At 50.0% G+C, this 18,684-nt stretch overlaps 1 protein-coding gene across 3 annotated transcripts in view; it reads right to left on the bottom strand.

Moving 5' to 3' along the window:
• Window positions 1-18,684, bottom strand: part of AP3B2 (adaptor related protein complex 3 subunit beta 2) — an 82,207-nt gene that overhangs the window by 55,437 nt on the left and 8,086 nt on the right. For 2 of the 3 annotated variants that reach the window (XM_060260058.1, XM_060260059.1), the window contains exons 2-5: window positions 3,428-3,503; window positions 2,377-2,451; window positions 2,104-2,199; window positions 296-456 (exon numbers count right to left, since the gene is read on the bottom strand). In XM_060260058.1, coding sequence (XP_060116041.1) covers window positions 296-456; window positions 2,104-2,199; window positions 2,377-2,451; window positions 3,428-3,503 — 408 coding nt within the window. Of the gene's footprint in view, window positions 1-295; window positions 457-2,103; window positions 2,200-2,376; window positions 2,452-3,427; window positions 3,504-14,160; window positions 14,268-18,684 lie in introns of those variants that run through there. The other variant, XM_060260060.1, reaches the window with a different exon arrangement.

The raw sequence follows: 18,684 nt of genomic DNA, 5'->3' as shown, positions 1-18,684 counted from the left end.
GTCTGGCCAAGGGACTATCTGAGTGTATTGGTCTCCCCTGGCCAGGGCTCTGCCACTCAGAGGCATGTCAGAGGGACGTTCCTTCATGTAATACTGAGGACAGACCGCTGAGAGCTTCTAGTGCAGGTTTCAGAAGCTTGTTTCTGAGCTGCAGGACGGCCTTGGGGGGAGGAGGGGGAACCCTCAGAAAGGTTCAGGAGCTGGGCTCCTGTGAGCTCCTGCTATATCCAAGTCCTGGATGAAGGGCTTATAGGTGGAGGAGGACAGAAGACAAACACTTTTGCTTTCCACTTACCTGTACAGTTTGGGAATTGCGTGAGCTGCTGTTTTGCGCACATAGGGAGACATATCTGATGCTGCCTCCTTGATGGCTAGCATCATGATGGGGACAATAATGGGCACACGGATGCTGGAGAGAACCCGGAGGGCACTGGCCCGGATCAGCTGATTGGGGTCCTGCAGCACAGAAGACGTTTTCAGTAACAAACAACAGCCACTTCTTTAGAACATCATCTCTTCAGTTAAACAGCTTCTTGATACGGCAGTTAAGATTTTCACTGAGCAAAACAGAACACATTCCTTGAAGCTTTAACCCTTTTCTGCCTGAGGCCTGGGGCTCAAGACAGGCTCCAGCAGCCTAAAAGAGGCAAATTGCAGGCTTATATAGCCTCAATTTGCCTCAGGGATGTGCGGGGATGAAAGAAGTTTAACCCTTCAACATCTGCTTTGTTTTGATAGCCGAAACCAGTTCCCCTACTCAGTTGCTATATTTTAGAGGGAAAAGCAGCCCCTTAAGAATGTAGCTTTCCTCCCTTAAAAAGCCAAGAAGAAGAGGGAAGCCTGGCTTTAATTAGTAAAACTAAACGGATGTTTAAGGGTTAAACCTCCTGTCCCTTCCCAGCATGTCCCCAAGGGAAACTGAGGCTACACAAGGCTGGCACCTTGAATTTTACAGTGCCTGCAATTTGACCCCTCAAGACAGCCCGATGCAGACACCCCTTCCAGGTAGAAGGGAACAAATTCTGCATAACAATGTTGTCAAGTAGTTAAACCAAAGAGAGCTCGATGCAGACTCGTCTTCCAGGCAGAAGGGAACAAGTTTTGCACAAAAGTGTTGTCAGGCCGCTCTGCACCTCTGACTACAGCACTCAGCTGCACCTGAGTGAGTCTGAATATCCTGGGAAACTCAGAACTCTCTGGGATTCCAGTGGTCAGAGCTGACCCAAAACTGGTTGCCAGCAGACAGATGGCTGGGCAAAATGTCTTGAACCATCCAAGTCTTCTCTAGAAGCACAACTTACTTTTACTGGGAAGACCCCTCTGTGAGCTGTCCAAACCAAATACAGACATCAATAAACTGCAGGTTGGCTGATCTTCCAGCCTGATGGAATCCAGTTCTCACCATCCCCATTGTGGTTTCTCCAGTCTCCAGTCTGAACCTCTCTCTCCCCACCAAAAAGCCCCATATAATCCTCAGAGGCTTCTGCACAGATGCCAGCTAGGGGTGTCAAACATGCAGCCTGAGGGTCGAATCAGGCCCCTGGAGGGCTCCTATCAGGCCCCCTAGCAACTGGCTCTTGTCTGCTTCCTTCTCCCCCTCTCGCTTCCTTCTGCATCTCAGCTTGCTTTGCAAGGCTTGGCCAATCACCACAGGAGCTATACAGAAAAACCTTAATTTTCTCAATTGGTTAAGGCTCCTCCCCCTCCTGGTCCGCTGGGGAGGGAGAGAAAGAGCCAGAGCTTCCTTCGCCCAGTTCCCTGGATCCCAGGGGAGAGATACAAAGAAAGCACCTTTAAGACCAACAAGTGCTAATGTTTTAAGCATGTTTTATTTTAAGGGATTTTTTTTTAAAAAAAATCTTTAGTTGGGTTTTTGCCCTTTAAAAAAGTTTATCTCTCTGCTACCTAATATTAAACAGGTACACACATGGCCTGGCCCGACATGGCCCAGCCCAACAAGGTCACATTTATGTCAGATCCGGCCCTCATAAGAAATGAGTTTGACACCTCTGCTTGAAACTGCCATCTGGCATACAACAGCTGCATCCTAGTCCGTGCCACCCACCCCCAAAGGGAAACCCAGGGAGGATTGCAGTTTCTGACCTTGAGTCCTCGCTGGAAGGTAGAAATGGAGAGCAAGGCCAGGTCTTGCTGTTCTTCTGCGTATCGGACCAAATAGACATAAACGAGCTTCTTTACCTGCCGGAGACACGACGCTGGTGAGCCTGGCTTCTCCCCCCAGATACCACCTCCCTTAACCACCAGGGCTGGATTTTTATTAGAAAGTGGTAACAAAATGCGGCGAGGTTGAAAGCTGCCAAGTGCTGCTTTGCATACCTACTCAAACCCCGGCCCAGACAGCAAAGGACTGCTTACCTCGATATTCTTGCAAGCCACGTTTTTCACCACAGCTGGGAAGAGGTCTGACGCGTTCTTGCCTCTGGCTATCATCTGTGAGCAGGACAAGAAGCAGCGGCAGCACAGTCAAGACGTTGGCATGCCCAAGGCGTTGTTCCCTTTTAAAATGCCTCTCCCCACACTGGGGTCTTCCCCACCTCCTCTAAGCCAACTTACACATCTAAGGAGAGCCAGTTTGGTGTAGTGGTTAAGTGTGCGGACTCTTTATCTGGGAGAACCAGGTTTGATTCCCCACTCCCCCGCTTGCCCCTGCTGGAATGGCCTTGGGTCAGACATAGCTCTGGCAGAGGTTGTCCTTGAAAGGGCAGCTGCTGTGAGAGCCCTCTCAGCCCCACCCACTTCACAGGGTGTCTGTTGTGGGGGAGGAAGGTAAAGGGGATTGTGAGCCGCTCTGAGACTCTTCGGAGTGGAGGGTGGGATATAAATCTAATATCTTCTTCTTCTTAAGGCCAAACTATACATCAGGGGTGGCCAAAGTGCGGCTAGGGAGCCACATTGGGAACCTCTTTCACACATATTTGTGTGGTTCTCAAAGCCCCACCACCCTGCTACCCGGCTTGGAGAAGGCATTTGTCTCCTTAAATCACTTCTCTGAGCCAAGCCAGCTGGCTGCTTGGAGAATGCATATAAAGTTGCTTTCTTTCCACCTCGTCCTTCTTCCTCTCCCCATCTATTTCCTTCCTTCCTCCCTCCCAGCTCTCAAACATACCTGATGTTTATTCTATGTGGCTCTTACATTAAGCAAGTTTGGCCACCCCTGTTTTAAACAGTATTTCTTTTCGTTTTGCAAATGCAACCTCCTGAGTTGCTTTATTGAGGGAAAGAACCTTTCATCCTCTGCTCCCCTGCCATTGACTTGCTGGGATGGGGAGGAAGCTACATCAGAGTGGGGGAAAAACTTACAGAGTCCTGTATTTTTTGCCTCCATGATGGCAGCAGCTGGTAGGGGGCCCCTAAGAGGCCAAACCCCAAGCCTGACACCAAAGCCAAAGAACAAGAAGGGGCTCACCGCTACAATCCTCTTCATTGCCTCCAGTTTCAGTGAATCCTTGTTACTATCCAGCATCTCCTTCAAGTCATCGTGTCTGCAAAAGACAGAAGGCCTTTGTCACAGGACTGGAGGCCAGCTGGGTACCCAAAGTCAGGGGTGGGATTCTAGCAGGAGCTCCTTTGCATATTAGGCCACATCCCATGATGTAGTCAATTCTCCAAGAGCTTACAAGGCTCTTTTTTTGTAAGCTCTTGGAGGATTGGCTACATCAGGGGTGTGTGGCCTAATATGCAAAGGAGCTCCTGCTAGAATTCCACCCCTGACCACAGTACCCTGCAGCACAGTGGACACCAACAGTTCTCAATGGGACCTTAAAAAGGCAGATTCGTTTAGTGCAGCAGAAGCTTTTGAGGTGTCGGTGCCAGGTTCTGTGGGATGCATAGCAATCCAACTCATTCATTACAGAGGTCTGGAGTAAAGAGAGAAAAAGAAGTTTATTCGGCAAAAGTAAGGTCAAATGGGCAGCTTGCAGGCACCTGGAAAGATTGGATGCTGCTGTCCCATGAGCAGCCTGTCAAGTTAATATAAGATCAGAACTATTGTGCTTTTCACTGCCGGTATCCAAATGGGATGACCTTGGGCCAGTCATACTTTGCCAGGTTAACCAACTTTGCAGGGTCACTGTGATGATTTAATAAGAGGAAGAACCATGCATGTTATTCTGAGCCTTTTTGACAAAGGGTAGGATAAAAATGAACTAGTCAGATACCTCTCTTGCCTGGGGTATGTGTGTTCCCTTCCAGTTATGCCCCATTTAGCCTTTTTTGAGAAGTGAGTACAGACTTGGCCAAGAGGCCATGAGTGTCAGACCAGGAGCTGGGAAAGCCAGGTTCGAATCTGCCACAGAAGCGGGTGGGTAAGTTTGGGCCCTGCCACACGCACTCAGACTAACCAACTTCACAGGGTTGTTGTGAAAATAAAATGGAGAAAGTGCAAATGTTGTTGGGGCTGAAAAGGAACACTTGCATGTGTTTACTTGTTCCAGAGCCTCTTTGAGTCGCTGGAATGGAGGAAAGTTGGTATATATGAAATAAATAAATGTTAACAACTGCATCTTTGATCATTATTGATCTCTACCTCCCTTCTCTCCTTTTTTTTTGTTTCCCAGATATAAAAACCTTCCACTGTAACTTCTGCAAGCAGGAATCTGTTCCATTCATACTTTAAATAAATTATTTGCAAATATAAGCATTTGATTAAAAGATAGGGAACCACGTTTGCATTTCCTTCTCCCATTTTTTGTTTTCGTGTTTGCATTGCTAATTAAACCCTGTATTGCAGGGGTGTCAAACATGTGGTCCAGGGGCTGAATCACGCCCCCGGAGAGCTCCTATCAGACCCCCGAGCAACTGGCTGTCATCTGCTTCCTTCTCCCTTATCTCTTGCTTCCTTCTGCATAACAGTTTGCTTTGCAAGGCTTACACAATTGCACAGGAGCTACAGAGCAAAAGCTCTGTTTTCTTCACTGGCTGAGCCTCCTCCCTTGGGGAGGTGGGGGGAGGCAGAGTTTGTTTTTCCAGGGTCTCTGAGCCAAGCCTCTCTTCCTTCTATTGGCTGAGGCTCCCCCCCCGACCCTTGGGGAAGGAAGGAAAGAGCCACAGCTTCCTTTGCCCAGTTTCCTGGATCCCATGAGAGAAATACAAAGAAAGCACCTTTAAGATCAAGGAGTGCTAATGTTTTAAGCATGTTTTTATGTTTTTAAATATATATATATATTATTGTATTTGTCTGTGTCCTTTATAAAGTCTATATCTCTGCTACCTAATCTTAAATAGGTACACACATGGCCTGGCCTGACATGGCCCAGCCCATTTATGTCAGATCCAGCCCTCATAACAAATGAGTTCGACACCCCTGCTATATTGCAAGCTCAGAATCAATTGTGGCTTCCCCAGCAGCCCTGGCGAACGGCTCCTGTGTCTCACAACAGGCTTAGGAATGTGCCATGGCTTTGTAAACTCCAAAGACCTGTGAGCTGCACCCCCTCAGCTCCCAGCTCCCCAGCGAGTGAAACAGCCAACTGCTTCTCCATCGTTTCACTCTCGTGCAGTTTTCCCCGCACAAACGCACAGGCAGAGGCTAATTCCAGTAGCAAACACACCGCGTAGCAGATTCCCCAAGAGTGTTTGTGCAACGTGTATGACTAAGGTGGGAGGCATCCCTTTGCAGCACTTCCAGCTTTCGCTGGGTCTTGTCTCCACACTCCCTGTGTCCCAGCCCCCTCACAAAACCTTACTGGGCTCAAAGTCCAGTCCTACGTGGTTTCCCTGGCATCCAGGAGAGCTCTAGAGAAGCCTTGATTTTCAGTATAGCTCCAAACCATGCAAAGGATGGGACAGAGAGAGAGAAAGACCGCCAAACAACCACAGAGGGATATGGAGCCGGGAAAGGAAAAGGAAAGGTCCCCTGGGTTTCCGACTCTGGGGTGACGTTGCTTTCACAACGTTTTCACGGCAGACTTTTTACGGGGTGGTTTGCCATTGCCTTCCCCAGTCATCTACACTTTCCCCCCACAAGCTGGGTACTCATTTTACCGACCTCGGAAGGATGGAAGGCTGAGTCACCCTTGAGCCGGCTACCTGAAAACCCAGCTTCCGCTGGGGATCAAACTCAGGTCATGCAAACACCAGTCGTTTCCGACTTTGGAGTGACGTTGCTTTCACAATGTTTTCACGGCAGACTTTTTACGGGGTGGTTTGCCATTGCCTTCCCCAGTCCTCTACACTTTCCCCCCCAGCAAGCTGGGTACTCATTTTACCGACCTCGGAAGGATGGAAGGCTGAGTCAACCTCGAGCCGGCTACCTGAAAACCCAGCTTCCGCCAGGGATCAAACTCAGGTCATGAGCAGGACTGCAGCTTTAACACTCTGCGCCACGGGGCTCTTTTATATGGAGCCAACCCAAACAGAAAAGGGAAGAGCTCTGTAATGAAATCGAAGTTCAATCTAGAGCTGTGAAGGATGTTCACTGTGGGGAAAAACCCAAATGGAAGCCAGGATAACTGAGGGGGTGAAGGGTAACAAAAAACAAGCTTCCAGTATATGTAGTACAATTACCCATCACCTCTCAGGCAAACTCTATGATTCCTTGGCCTTTGGAGAAAACTCTTATCCTCAGGGCTCTTTTTGTAGCAGGAACTTCTTTGCCTATTAGGCCACACGCCCCTGATGTATCCCATCCTCCTGGAGCTTCCAGGACTCTTAGGGCCTACTGTAAGCTCTTGGAGGACTGGCTACATCAGGGGGTGTAGCCTAATATGCAAAGAAGTGCCTGCTACAAAAAAAAGCCCTGCTTATACTACAGTTGCAGACCAGCCTTTTATCTGGAGGTGTTAACATCATGGTCAACAACTTCCATGTAGTGGTTGAAGATCTCCCGCTATTACAACTGATCTCCAGGCGACAGAGATCAGTTGCCCTGGGAAAATGGCTGCTCTGGAGGGTGGACTCTATGGTTTTATATCCCACTGAAGTCCCTCCTCTTCCCAAACTCCGCTTTCCGCAGGCTCCACCCCCACCCCAAATCTCCAGGTATTTCCCAACCTGGAGCGGGAAACCCTCATTAACAGCAGATTGAGATCTCATTGCCTATGGCATGGAAGCCCTTCTAACATCAGCAGATGGGTACAGGGACTTCCTGTCTCCGTGCAGAGGGGGGACCATGGCTCAGCTGCAGAGCATCTGTTTCGCGTGCGGAAGATCCCAGGTTGGACCCCAGGCAACCACAGTATCTGGCTGGGGGATGAAAAGGAACTCTTGCATGTCTCTATTTGTTCCAGACCTTGCCCAGATGTGCATGTGGCAAAAATCGGAAGCAGGAACCATCGCAGGGCTCTCCTGTTTCTTGCATCGTTGTTTCCTTCCGGAAACTCGTGCTGTTTTCTGGTTCCAATTACTTGTCAGTCCCTCAACCATCCCTCCCTGGCCACAGGAAGCGTTCTTGCATTAGAAAAGTCTGTTTGCCTCTGTTTAGCAGCTGGAATCTCAAGAAGACATGGGAGAGATAGTTTGGGAAGGAACCGTAGAGCTGAAGAGGTGGAAGCTGTCTTCTAAGCCGGCTGAAAATAGGGAATATAAAACTGGAGGTCTGCTAACAGGCTGCTATCCAGCCTCTTCTGGAAGACCCCCAGTGAGGGGAAACCTACCTACCCCTAGCTGATTCGTTCTACAGTCCAACTGCTCTCAGGGTCAAAACATTTCTCCCAGTGTTCAATTGAAATCCTGTTGGATCTCCAGGAGTAGAAAAGAAGCTTTTGGCTTTTTTTTAATGGGACAGTCCTTTGGGAATTCACTGCCACTGCTGCAGGAAGTGGTAGCCACTACAATCATAGAGAGCTCCAAGTGCGGAGTGGATAAACACATATGGAGCAGAGGCCCACCAGAGGCCATTAGCCACATGGTATAGATGGAACACTCTGTCTAGGGCAGTGATGCTCTATCTTCTTGGTGCTTGGGGGGGCAACAGTGGGAGGATTTCTAGAGTTCTGGACCCATTGGTGGACGTCCTAATGGCCCCTGGGTTTTGGTCACTGTGTGACACGGAATGTTGGGCTGGATGAGACATTGGCCTGATCCAACAGGGCTTTTCTTCTGTTCTCAGGTATTGGAAGATTACTATCCTATGTCCCCAACCTGAGTCTTTACCTCTCTAGACAAACTGCATCATGAAAAGTACAAGAAAAGGGCAATCGAAAAGATCAACAGACTGTGACATCTTCACTATGAGAAAATGTTAAATACTTGGAGGATATGTTTCATAAAAAGATTATTGAAGAGGGGAAATGACAGTAGTTTATAAAATTATGGATTGGGATGGAGAAAATGGAGAAGAACCCCCTTCCTGTAACTCTCAAACCTGATGAATGTAATAGGCCACACACTGAAAGCAGATTGAAAATTTAAGAAGTGAACAGTGTTCGATTAGCTTATGGAACTCACTGCCACAGGATGCAGACACGGCCACTAGCTTACTGCACCACTACAGCCAGTTTGGTGTAGTGGTTAAGTGTGTGGACTCTTATCTGGGAGAACCGGGTTTGATTTTCCACTCCTCCACTTACAGCTGCTGGAATGGCCTTGGGTCAGCCATAGCTCTCGTAGGAGTTGTCCTTGAAAGAGCAGCTGCTGTGAGAGCCCTCTCAGCCCCACCCACCTCACAGGGTGTCTGTAGTGGGGGGAGAAGATAAAGGAGATTGTAAGCCACTCTGAGTCTCTGATTCAGAGAGAGGGGCGGGGTATAAATCTGCAGTTCTTCTTCTTAAATGGTTTTATATGAGGAAGACAAACTCATGGAGGATAGATCTATTGACAGGGGCTCTCTGGACAATAAGTCAAGAAGAGGAGGTGGCTTTGGCCTCCATGCCCTGCTTGTAGACCTTCAGGGGGGATGTCTGGTCAGCCAGTGTGGAAAACAGGGTGCTGCACTTGATAGATTTTTGGCCTGATCCCACCCTGCTCTCCCAAAGGTCTAGCTTAAGAACATAAGAAGAGCCCCTGCTGGATCAGACCAGAGGTCCATCTAGTCCAGCATCCTGTCACAAAGTAGCCAACCGATTCCTCTGGAGGGCCAAAAATGGGGCATACAGACCAAGACCTTCCCTTGATAAGAACGTAAGAACATCAGAAGAGCCCTGGTGGATATGACCAGTGACCCATCCAGTCTAATATCCTGTCTCACACAGAGGCCAACCAGTTCCACTGGAGGTCCAACAACAGGGCATAGAGGCCATGGCTTATATAAGAAGAGTCCTGCTGGACGAGACCGATAGTCCGTCTAGCCCAGCATCCACTCATAGAGTGGCCAACCAGTTCATCTAGAGATCCAACAAAGGGGCGTATAGGCTGAGGCCTTACCCTGATGCTGCCTCCTGGCTCAAGGATTCAGAGACTTAGTGTCTCTGAATGTGGAGGTTCCCTTTAGTAACCATGGCTAATAGCCACAGAGACACATATATCCTCCATGTAGATAGATCCAGGTGGGCAGCCATGTTGGTCTGAAGCCACAGAACAAAGCAGGAGTCCTCCATGTATCTGTGCAATCCCTTTTTAAAGCTCTATTTCTGTGCCCATCACTACATCCTCTGGCAGTGAATTCTGGAGAGCCAGTCTGGTGTAGTGGTTAAGTGTGCGGACTCTTATCTGGGAGAACCGGGTTTGATTCCCCACTCCTCCACTTGCACCTGCTGGCATGGCCTTGGGTCAGCCATAGCTCTGGCAGAGGTTGTCCTTGAAAGGGCAGCTGCTCTCAGCCCCACCCACCTCAGAGGGTGTCTGTTGTGGGGGAGGAAGGTAAAGGAGATTGTAGGCCTCTCTCTGTCCTTGAAAGGGCAGCTGCTGGAAGAGCCCTCTCAGCCCCACCCACTTCACAGGGTGTCTGTTGTGGGGGAGGAAGGTAAAGGAGACTGTGAGCCGCTCTGAGACTCTTCGGAGTGGAGGGTGGGATATATATCCAATATCATCATCATCTACATTTGAATCACTCGCTGGGTAAAGAAGTATTCCCTTTTGCCCGTCCTAACAAACTTCCCACAAATGTCACTCAGGATCCTATATTTTGAGTTCTTGAAAGGCATTCATCACTTCTGTCTGCCCCTGAAGTTAACACATGCACTATCTTCCAAGTCAGGGCCCCTCTCCCCAACACAATGCGTTACAGAGCAATCCCTGCAAGCTACGCCAAAGGGGTCCTGGAAAGATGTGACCCTTGTCATGCCACACGGCTGGGGACACAAGCACACCCATGACTGACAAAGACCACCCCACCGCAGCAGGATGTAGAGGTCTTTCAAACGCAGCAGCCTCCCTTCAGGGCAACTTCTGGGGGCAAAAACCACACCAGGAGCACAGGCACCAAAAAGAAACCCGACCTTCCACACAGGTTCTGCTGGCACAAAGGAATCCAAGCCATCAACAGCCTGTGAAATATTTATCCCCACCAGGAATTTGTTCACGGCAGCCTGAAAAAGGAACCCTTGGCTGAGAGGTAGTTGCCACAGCAACGTCAACGGGTAGGCAGGCAACTCACATGCCCTGCCGCCAGCTGTACAAGCGCTTCTCCCTCCTTGTCAGGCGTCAAGCGTGGAGCAGAGATGAGGTCTCCCTCATGACCCCCCTGGCACCACACAGAGAGTTTTGGAGGCACATGCGAGGCCGAGGTAGAGCCATTTCCTCACAACAGGCCTTCAGGGCAATTGAGGCCTCTCCTCTTCCCATTGACTCCAGCTTTTCCCCTCAGGGGTAGGAAGGTTTCCAGCCAGACTGGAATCCTGTTCTCTCAAGGCCTTTCTGGTGAAGGCAACAGTAAGGCCTGGTCAAGATGGCTGGAAATTGGGAGGGGAATTGGTGAAATTCCCTGAGAGATTTGATCCTTTCACAACTTTTTTTTTTTTAAATACTCCACAGCAAAGGCCCCAAATCTTGTTGACCCTGCAGCCACCTTTGGAATTCTGACTCGGTGTTGTTAGTACAACCACAAAATGGCTGCTGTGGGAGGTGGAGCCAACCATAAGCATATCAAGACACAGAGCTTTTTTTGTAGCAGGAACTCCTTTGCATATGAGGCCACACACCCCTGATGTAGCCAATCTAAGGACTTAGAGGGGTCTTAGCCCAGGGCCTACTGCAAGCTCCAGGAGGATTGGCTACAATCAGGGGTGTGTGGCCTCATATGCAAAGGAGTTCCTGTTACAAAAAAAGCCCTGTTGGGAAGTAAGGCTATATATAACATTCCAGGCCCAAGTTCTGTTTAACAGGCTTCCTTTTAATTTACAACGCCAATCAGAATCCCTGCTTGGCAGAAGCCTCATCTAGCCCCACCCACTCCCTAAAAGCACTTGGTGAGAGGCAGGAAAGGTGTCAGCGGGCAGTACAGCGGGGACCCCTGTTCTGCACAGCCTTTTGGATTTCCCCGACTCAGAGGCTGGTTCCGACATATTCCTGACCCAAGCGCAGCATCAGGCAATGACAGGCATGTGAAAAGGACCTCTTCACAGACAGGACTTCTGTAAGACGTGGCATCACCTCGAACATGATGCTTTTGAAGGCTGAGCCTGCTGGCACATTTAAACTCACAGTGCCAAGCTTTGAGAAAGGAAAAAAAAATAAGAGATGCATGCATAAACCATCCCTTAGGCCAATTAAATTGCTTGCTCAACTCATAAGCACACACAGAGTGAAGAGGGCCAGAGTGGAAATACACTATTGAGCTACCGTTACTACAAACTGAGCTGAAGTTGCACCACCCGGCATGCTTCGGGGCTATGCAGCAGATGTACGGACTAGGCTTGCCAACCTCCAGGTGGGGCCTGGAGATCTGCTTTTTACAACTGATTGCCAGCTGGCAGAGATCAGCTCTCCTGGAGAAAATGGCAGCTTTGAAGGGTGAACTCTATGGCATTGTGTCATGCTGAGGCCCCTCCCCTCCCCAAATCCCACTCTCTCCTGGATCTATCCCCCAAAGTCTCCAGGTATTTTCCAACACAGAGCTGGGAGCCCTAGCAGAGACTCAGGTTGCGCAACCACCAGGTTAAGAGATCTTGCAGAGGCGAAACACTGTAAACACGGGACAGAGCAGGCCTCCTCTCCCTCTCTTGCTGGTTGATGGTCCAAGTTCACCTGCAGCTTCCCGCTTTTCCAGCACATTATTGCCTGCCATTCTGTGGTTATTTTTAAAGAAGCAAAAATGCGCTCTGATCGCATTTGCCTTCTGCATGATAGACAGATGTTTAGAGCACGGGTGTCAAACATGTGGCCCTGGGGCTGAATCAGGCCCCCGAGCAACTGGCTGGCATCTGCTTCCTTCTCCCTCTCTCTTGCTTCCTTCTGAATAACAGCTTGCTTTTCAGGGCTTGCTCAATCACACAGGAACTACAGAGCAAAACCTCTATTTTCTCCATTGGCTAAGGCTCCTCCCTTGGGGAGGAAGGGGGAATAGTTTGTCTTGCCAGGCTCTCTCAATTGCACAGAGAGCTACTGAGCCAAGCCTCTCTTCCTTCTGTTGGCTGAGGCTCCCCCCCGCCCCCTGGGGAGGAAAGGAAAGAGCCAGAGCTTCCTTTGCCCAGCTCCCTGGATCCTATGGGAGAAATACAAAGAAAGTATCTTTAAACCCAATGAGTGCTAACATTTTAAGCATGTTTTAAGTTAAATATATTTGTGTTTGTCTGTGTTCTTTATAAAATGTATATCTCTGCTACCTAATCTTAAATAGGTACACACATGGCCCGGCTCAACACGGCTCGGCCCAATCCGACATGTCCCAGTCCAACAAGGTCTCATTTATGTCAGATCTGGCCCTCATAACAAATGAGTTTGACACCCCTGGTTTAGAACAAAGCCACATGAAGGAACTATGGGTCGGCAGAGAGGACTGGACCCAAAGTTTCCCGCACAGGAAGACCCAAACAGCCGAACAGGAGTTTTCGTATTCAAGTGGCCGACCTTGTGCCTAAAGTGAACTTGCAAAGAAAGGAACTGGACAGTAGTGAGGCTTCGAAGGTCGCAACCCTGAACGGCCAGAAAAGACTAGGAGTCGCTGGATCTTGCAAGAGACCTGCATGTCCGTCCTTCTCCCCCACTCCCAAAAGTTAGATATTTCTTTTGTAATTCATCAGGGCCACGACGTTTACTCGATTAACAGCACAATCTGATTCAGAGTTAGTCCATTCTATAGAAGCACACTGGGAATAGATGAGATTAATAGATCAAAACTTTATTCATTAAGAAGGTGCCTAGAGTAATTGGGAAGACTGGAAGAAAAAAGTTTATTTTCAGCAGTTATATAAAAAACACACACACACAAAGAATTAGTGTGTGTGTGTGTGGGGGGGGGTTCCTTCCAGTGCAAATGTATACCATTTAAAGGAAAAAAGGAAAGGTCCCCTGTGCAAACACCAGTCGTTTCAGACTCTGGGGTGACGTTGCTTTCACAATGCTTCCATGGCAGACTTTTTACAGGGTGGTTTGCCATTGCCTTCCCCAGCCATCTACACTTTCCCCCCAGCAAGCTGGGAACTCATTTTCCTGACCTCGGAAGGATGGAAGGCTGAGTCAACCTGGAGTCAGCTACCTGAACCCAGCTTCTGCCGGGATCGAACTCAGGTCGTGAGCAGTGCTTAGGACTGCAGTACTGCGGCTTTGCCACTCTGCGCCACAGGCCTCATTATATACCAATTAAATCACTGATCAAATAAAACCCGTACAATTACTGCACTGTTGCGGGTCAATGCTGGTATCAACTCAAGCAGGAAAAGCTACCAGACCATAATCCCATGGCACACAACAGGCAACACTTAAATAACATGCCTGGGTTGCCAACTTTGGGTTGGGAAATTCTTGGGAGACGAGAGAGATGGAGTTAGGGGAGAGACAAGGCCTCAGCAGGGGATAACGCCTGAGGATCCGCCTTCCAAAACAGCCATTTTCTCCAAAGGGAAATGACCCGTCACCTGAAAACCAGTTGTAATATTGGATCCCCAGGCCTCACCGGGGGATCCCCAGGCCTCACCTGGAGGTTGGCAACCGTGAGCCAAAGGCGGCTCTTTTTGCACGCCAGTAGGAAACAGGCGCATTCAGAGGCTGCTCACCCGAGCTGAGAGAGAGGAAGGAGGGAGCACAGAAGAGCAGGGCAAGCAAGGGGGGAAAGAGCCTCTTGAGGACTAGCCGCTTGGCTGCGTTTCCTCCCCAAAGCGTTCCTACCGTAGCGGCTGGGCCACGCTGCCGTCGGCGCTGCTGTCGGGCGGGGAGGCGGCGGGCTCGTGGGGGTCGGGGGCTTTCAGCAGCCGCATCTCGTCCCCTTCGAGGGCGCTGTACCAGACCTGCTGCTGCGAGCCGTCGCTCCCCAGCACCGGGCTCTTGGCCTCCCCGCCGCCGCCGCCGCCGCCGCCCCCGTGCTGGGACTTCACCAAGTTGGCCGCGCTGGCCGGCAGCTGCTGCAGCAGCTTCTGCATGTCGCCCACCCAGGGAAGTCGCCCAGCAGCAGCCTCGGCTCCTCGACGGCGCCGCTCGCCCAAGCAGGGGAGGAGGCTGCCCCGGCAAGAGTGCCGCTGCTCAGGAACCCCGAGGGGAGAGGAGGCTCGACGCGCCTCTCCGGGAGTCCCTGGCGGACGCTGCAGCTCCGCGCCGCAATCCCTTCTTTCTTCCGACGGCCGGCCTCAGCCACGTTTGCAAAAGCGCAGCGCCTGCTGCCGCGGCTCGCGTCGGCTGCGGGCTTGCCCTGAGGAGGGCGTGCCCTTATCGCGGCGCCCAGCAGCAGCCGCCGTCGCCGCTCACTCCGCCTCCAGCCCGCCTGCCACGCTCGCTTTCCTTCTCCCCTTGAAACCAGACGCCGCGGCAGCCGGCGAGCCCTCGACGCCCCGAGCCAGAGCCAAGGCCCCGGCAGCGGCACCTGGCGGCCGCGCGGGAAAAGCGCACCCCACACCCTTAGGCTGCGATCAAACGCGCTAAATAACAATACACTTTCAACGCGCTTTCCAACTGGATTTTGCCAGCCCACACAGCAAAGTCCACTTTTAAAGTACGCCGAAAGTGCATTCCCTAAAGGGTCTGATCACAGCCCTGCACAGTTTAATTGCATCGCGTTAAAAAGCCAGAGATTCAGACGGGCGGCCGCGTTGGCCTGAACTGAAGCAGCAGAACAAAGTTGGGAGTCTGGTGGCCAAACATGTTTAATGTAAGAGCCATTTAGAATGAAGTCAGATGTTTGAGCCGCAAAACATGAATGTCAGATGTTTGAGAGCTGCAAGACAGTAAGGCAGGCAGGCAAACAGATGGTGGAAGAGGGGAAGGAGGGAGGGGTGGAAAGAAAGCGACTTTAAATGCATTCTTCAAGCTGCCAGCTGGCTTGGCTTGGAGACGTGATTTAAAGAGACAAATGCCTTCTCCAAGTCAGCCAATGGGGTGGTGAGGGCTTCGAGAGCCACACAATATGTGGCTCCAGAGCAGCAGAATTAAACGTTGTTGGTCTTAAAGGTGCTGCCGGACACAAACTTTGTTCCAAAATCAAAACTGCAGCTTTACTTATCAAACTGGGGGAGGGGGAGTGTTATAAAAAGCCACACCTGCATCTTTGTGGTAAAATGAGAGCCACAGTGGGCTAAATGGTCAGAGTGTGGGACCAGAAGAAGAAGAGCCGGCTTTTATAGCCCACTCCTCCATTACCCTAAGGCGACTTATGATCGCTTTCTCTCCACCTCCCCCCAGCAGACACCCTATGAGGCAGCTGTGATTGAGAGAGCTCCGAGTAAACTGCTCTTGAGGGAAAACAGCTCTGCAAGAAATTGTGTCTGGCCCAAGGTCACCCAGCCGGCTACATGTGGAGGAGGGAGGAGAAAGGAATCAAACCCAGTTCTCCAGAGTAGAGTCTGCTGCTCTTAACCACTACACCAGGGGTGGCCAATGGTAGCTCTCCAGATGTTTTTGCCTACAACTCCCATCAGCCCCAGCCAGCATGGCCAATGGCTGGGGCTGATGGGAGCTGTAGGCAAAAAAACATCTGGAGAGCTACCTTTGGCCACCCCTGCACTACACCAAGGGTGGCTAAACTTGTGTAATGTAAGAGCCACAGAGAAAGAATGGGAGATGTCTGAGAGCTGGAAGGAAGGAAGGAGATAGACAGACGATAGATAGACAGACAGACAGAGAGAGAAAGAGATGAGAGAGGGGTGGTGGTGGAAAGAAAGCAACTTTAATTTTACATGGATGGAGGAGTGATTTAAAGAGAGAAATGCCTTCTCCAGGCCAGCTGATGGGGTGGTGGGGGTCTCAAGAGCCCCATGTGTCTCCCGAAGTGCAGTTTGGCCACGCCTGCACTACACCAAACTGGTTGTCTAGGTCCTGGGAGTCTGAGGTTTGAATTTCCGTTCTTCTCATGGAAGCACTCCGGGTGGATCTTGGGCCAGTCACAGCCTCTCAGACTAGCCTACCTCACAGGGTTGTTGTCTGGCTACAGATGGCGGGGAAGAGAACTTTAGGTCCCCCTTGGAGAGAAGGGTGGGATATAAATTAAGTGAAGACAACAAAATAATGACTGTAACCAGACTGATGGGTATGAACTCCAGAAGTTAAGCTTCGAGGGGAAGGTGAGTTCTCTTCTGCCACCAGCACCTCTCCCATTCTCCAAGAATTCTCAAAAATAATAGCCAGAGGCTCAGAAATCACACCCGCAAGCTCTTTTAGAACCCTTGGATGCAATTTATCTGGCCCTGAGGACTTAGTTTCATTTAAAGGAACTAGGTGTTTATGTACTACCCCTACGCTGATCCTAGGTTGGAACTTCATACCCTCCTTATATGTTCTGTTTTTGCCATGTTGAGCACCGTTCCCCTCAGAAGAGAAGACTGAGGAAAAGTAGGAACTGAGCAGTTCCACCCTCTCTTCATTACCTGTTACAATTTCACTTTCTTGCCCTTGCAACGGGCCTACCGTGTCCCTGCTCTTTTTCTTACTCTGAACATAAGAAAAGAACCCTTTTTTGTTGTTTTCAGCATGGAGGGGGGCTGATGGGAAGGGAGTTTTCCTTAGTGGGTGGGGCCGGAAGGGCTCCAGGAGACCCTCCTGGCCAGCTGGGAGATGAGAAGGGTGGGGCGAGTGATGATGTCATCATTGGGGAATCCTCTCCTGTGGAAAGTGCAGCCCCAGGTGGAAGGAATTGGCTGCTGTCCTGGCCTTCAATGACCCCTTCTACCACTCTCAAATTAAGAGCTCAGCAGCACCTGGGAGGAGGAGGAAGTTTATTCCAGAAAAAAGATGATGATGATATTGGATTTATATCCCACTCCGAATCTCAGAGTGGCTCACAATCTCCTTTATCTTCCTCCCCCACAATAGACACCCTGTGAGGTGGGTGGGGCTGAGAGAGCTCTCCCAGAAGCTGCCCTTTCAAGGACAACTCCTACAAGAGCTATGGCTGACCCAAGGCCATTCCAGCAGCCGCAAGTGAAGGAGTGGGGAATCAAACCGGGTTCTCCCAGATAAGAGTCCACACACTTAACTACTACACCAACCTGGCACCAAGTAACTGTTTCAGCAACTGACAGCTGAAGGGCTGGGTGGTTTGGGGGGTTTTTTGCCCCCTTTCAACCCTGAAATGTTCTTGAAAATTCCTTAAAATTGAAATTGCTTTTGTAATTTAATGCAAATATAAATTAAAAGACTCTATAGGGAGCAAAAACAACTTTAGTGGGGGGTGCCCAAGGTAGGGGGCACCCACTGGTCCACCTTGATATGGCCTCATCCAGGCTCCTAGAAAAGGAATGAACACCAAGCCCATGGGCTCCCCCCAGAAGAAACAAGGGGCTAGACTGTGCTTTCCCCAAGACCCGCATGCTGAGGCTGGCACGGATGGCGGGGGGGGGGGGGAGAAGGACACACCCCTGCCTGGGAGTCAAATGCTAGTTCCCTTAAAAGGGATTACAATATGCATTTTTATATAGGATGGTTAACAATGTTGGAAGAGAAGGACCAGACGCTATCTCTTAGCCTCAGCCTCCAGAAGGGGGATTACAAGAGAGTCAGACAGACAGAAAGGCAAAAACTATGAGCAAGCATCCTTCCTGTTTACTCTTCTGTCTCTGTCCCTTTGATGTGTAAACCAATATTCTCAGGGGATTGACTTATTCCTTCCTTCCTTTCTCTCTCTCACACACACAAAGGAGGAGCACATTTGCTCTCCATCTTTGGCACCATGGATGCAGGCAATGCATATCTGCAACCATCATAGTTAGTCTAGTTCAGGGGTGGCCAAACTGTGGCTTGGGAGCCACATGTGGCTCTTGAAGTCCCCACCTCCTCATCAGCCAACCTGGAGAAGGCGTTTCTCTCTTTAAATCACTGCTCCAAGCCAGCCAGCAGTTTGGAATATGTATTTAAAGTTAAAGTTGCTTTCTTTCCACCTCTCTCTCCATCTATTTTCCCTCCATTTTCCTTCCTTCCTTCATTTGATGTTCATGACTTTTGGCTCTCAAACATCTGATGTTTATTCTATGTGGCTCTTGTGTTACACAAGTTTGGCCACCCCTGGTCTAGTTAGATCCTATCTCTACCTATCCTATCTAGAATGGATTTCACTAAATAGAAAAACTCTTTTTTTTTTCTTTTATTAGTTTTGAAACTGACAACTGGCTCTGTGTAACTCTGTAGCTTGGCTACCACATCCAGAACAAAGAAGCTACTGCTGTGTATAGCCTTTGAGTGCACTCTGCTGAATGAAATTACTGGCTTACT

Source organism: Heteronotia binoei, chromosome 19, assembly GCF_032191835.1.
Source record: "Heteronotia binoei isolate CCM8104 ecotype False Entrance Well chromosome 19, APGP_CSIRO_Hbin_v1, whole genome shotgun sequence".
NCBI lineage: Eukaryota > Metazoa > Chordata > Lepidosauria > Squamata > Gekkonidae > Heteronotia > Heteronotia binoei.
The sequence above is the reverse complement of the archived record's forward strand: the minus strand, read 5'-3'. Positions and strand labels throughout refer to the sequence as shown.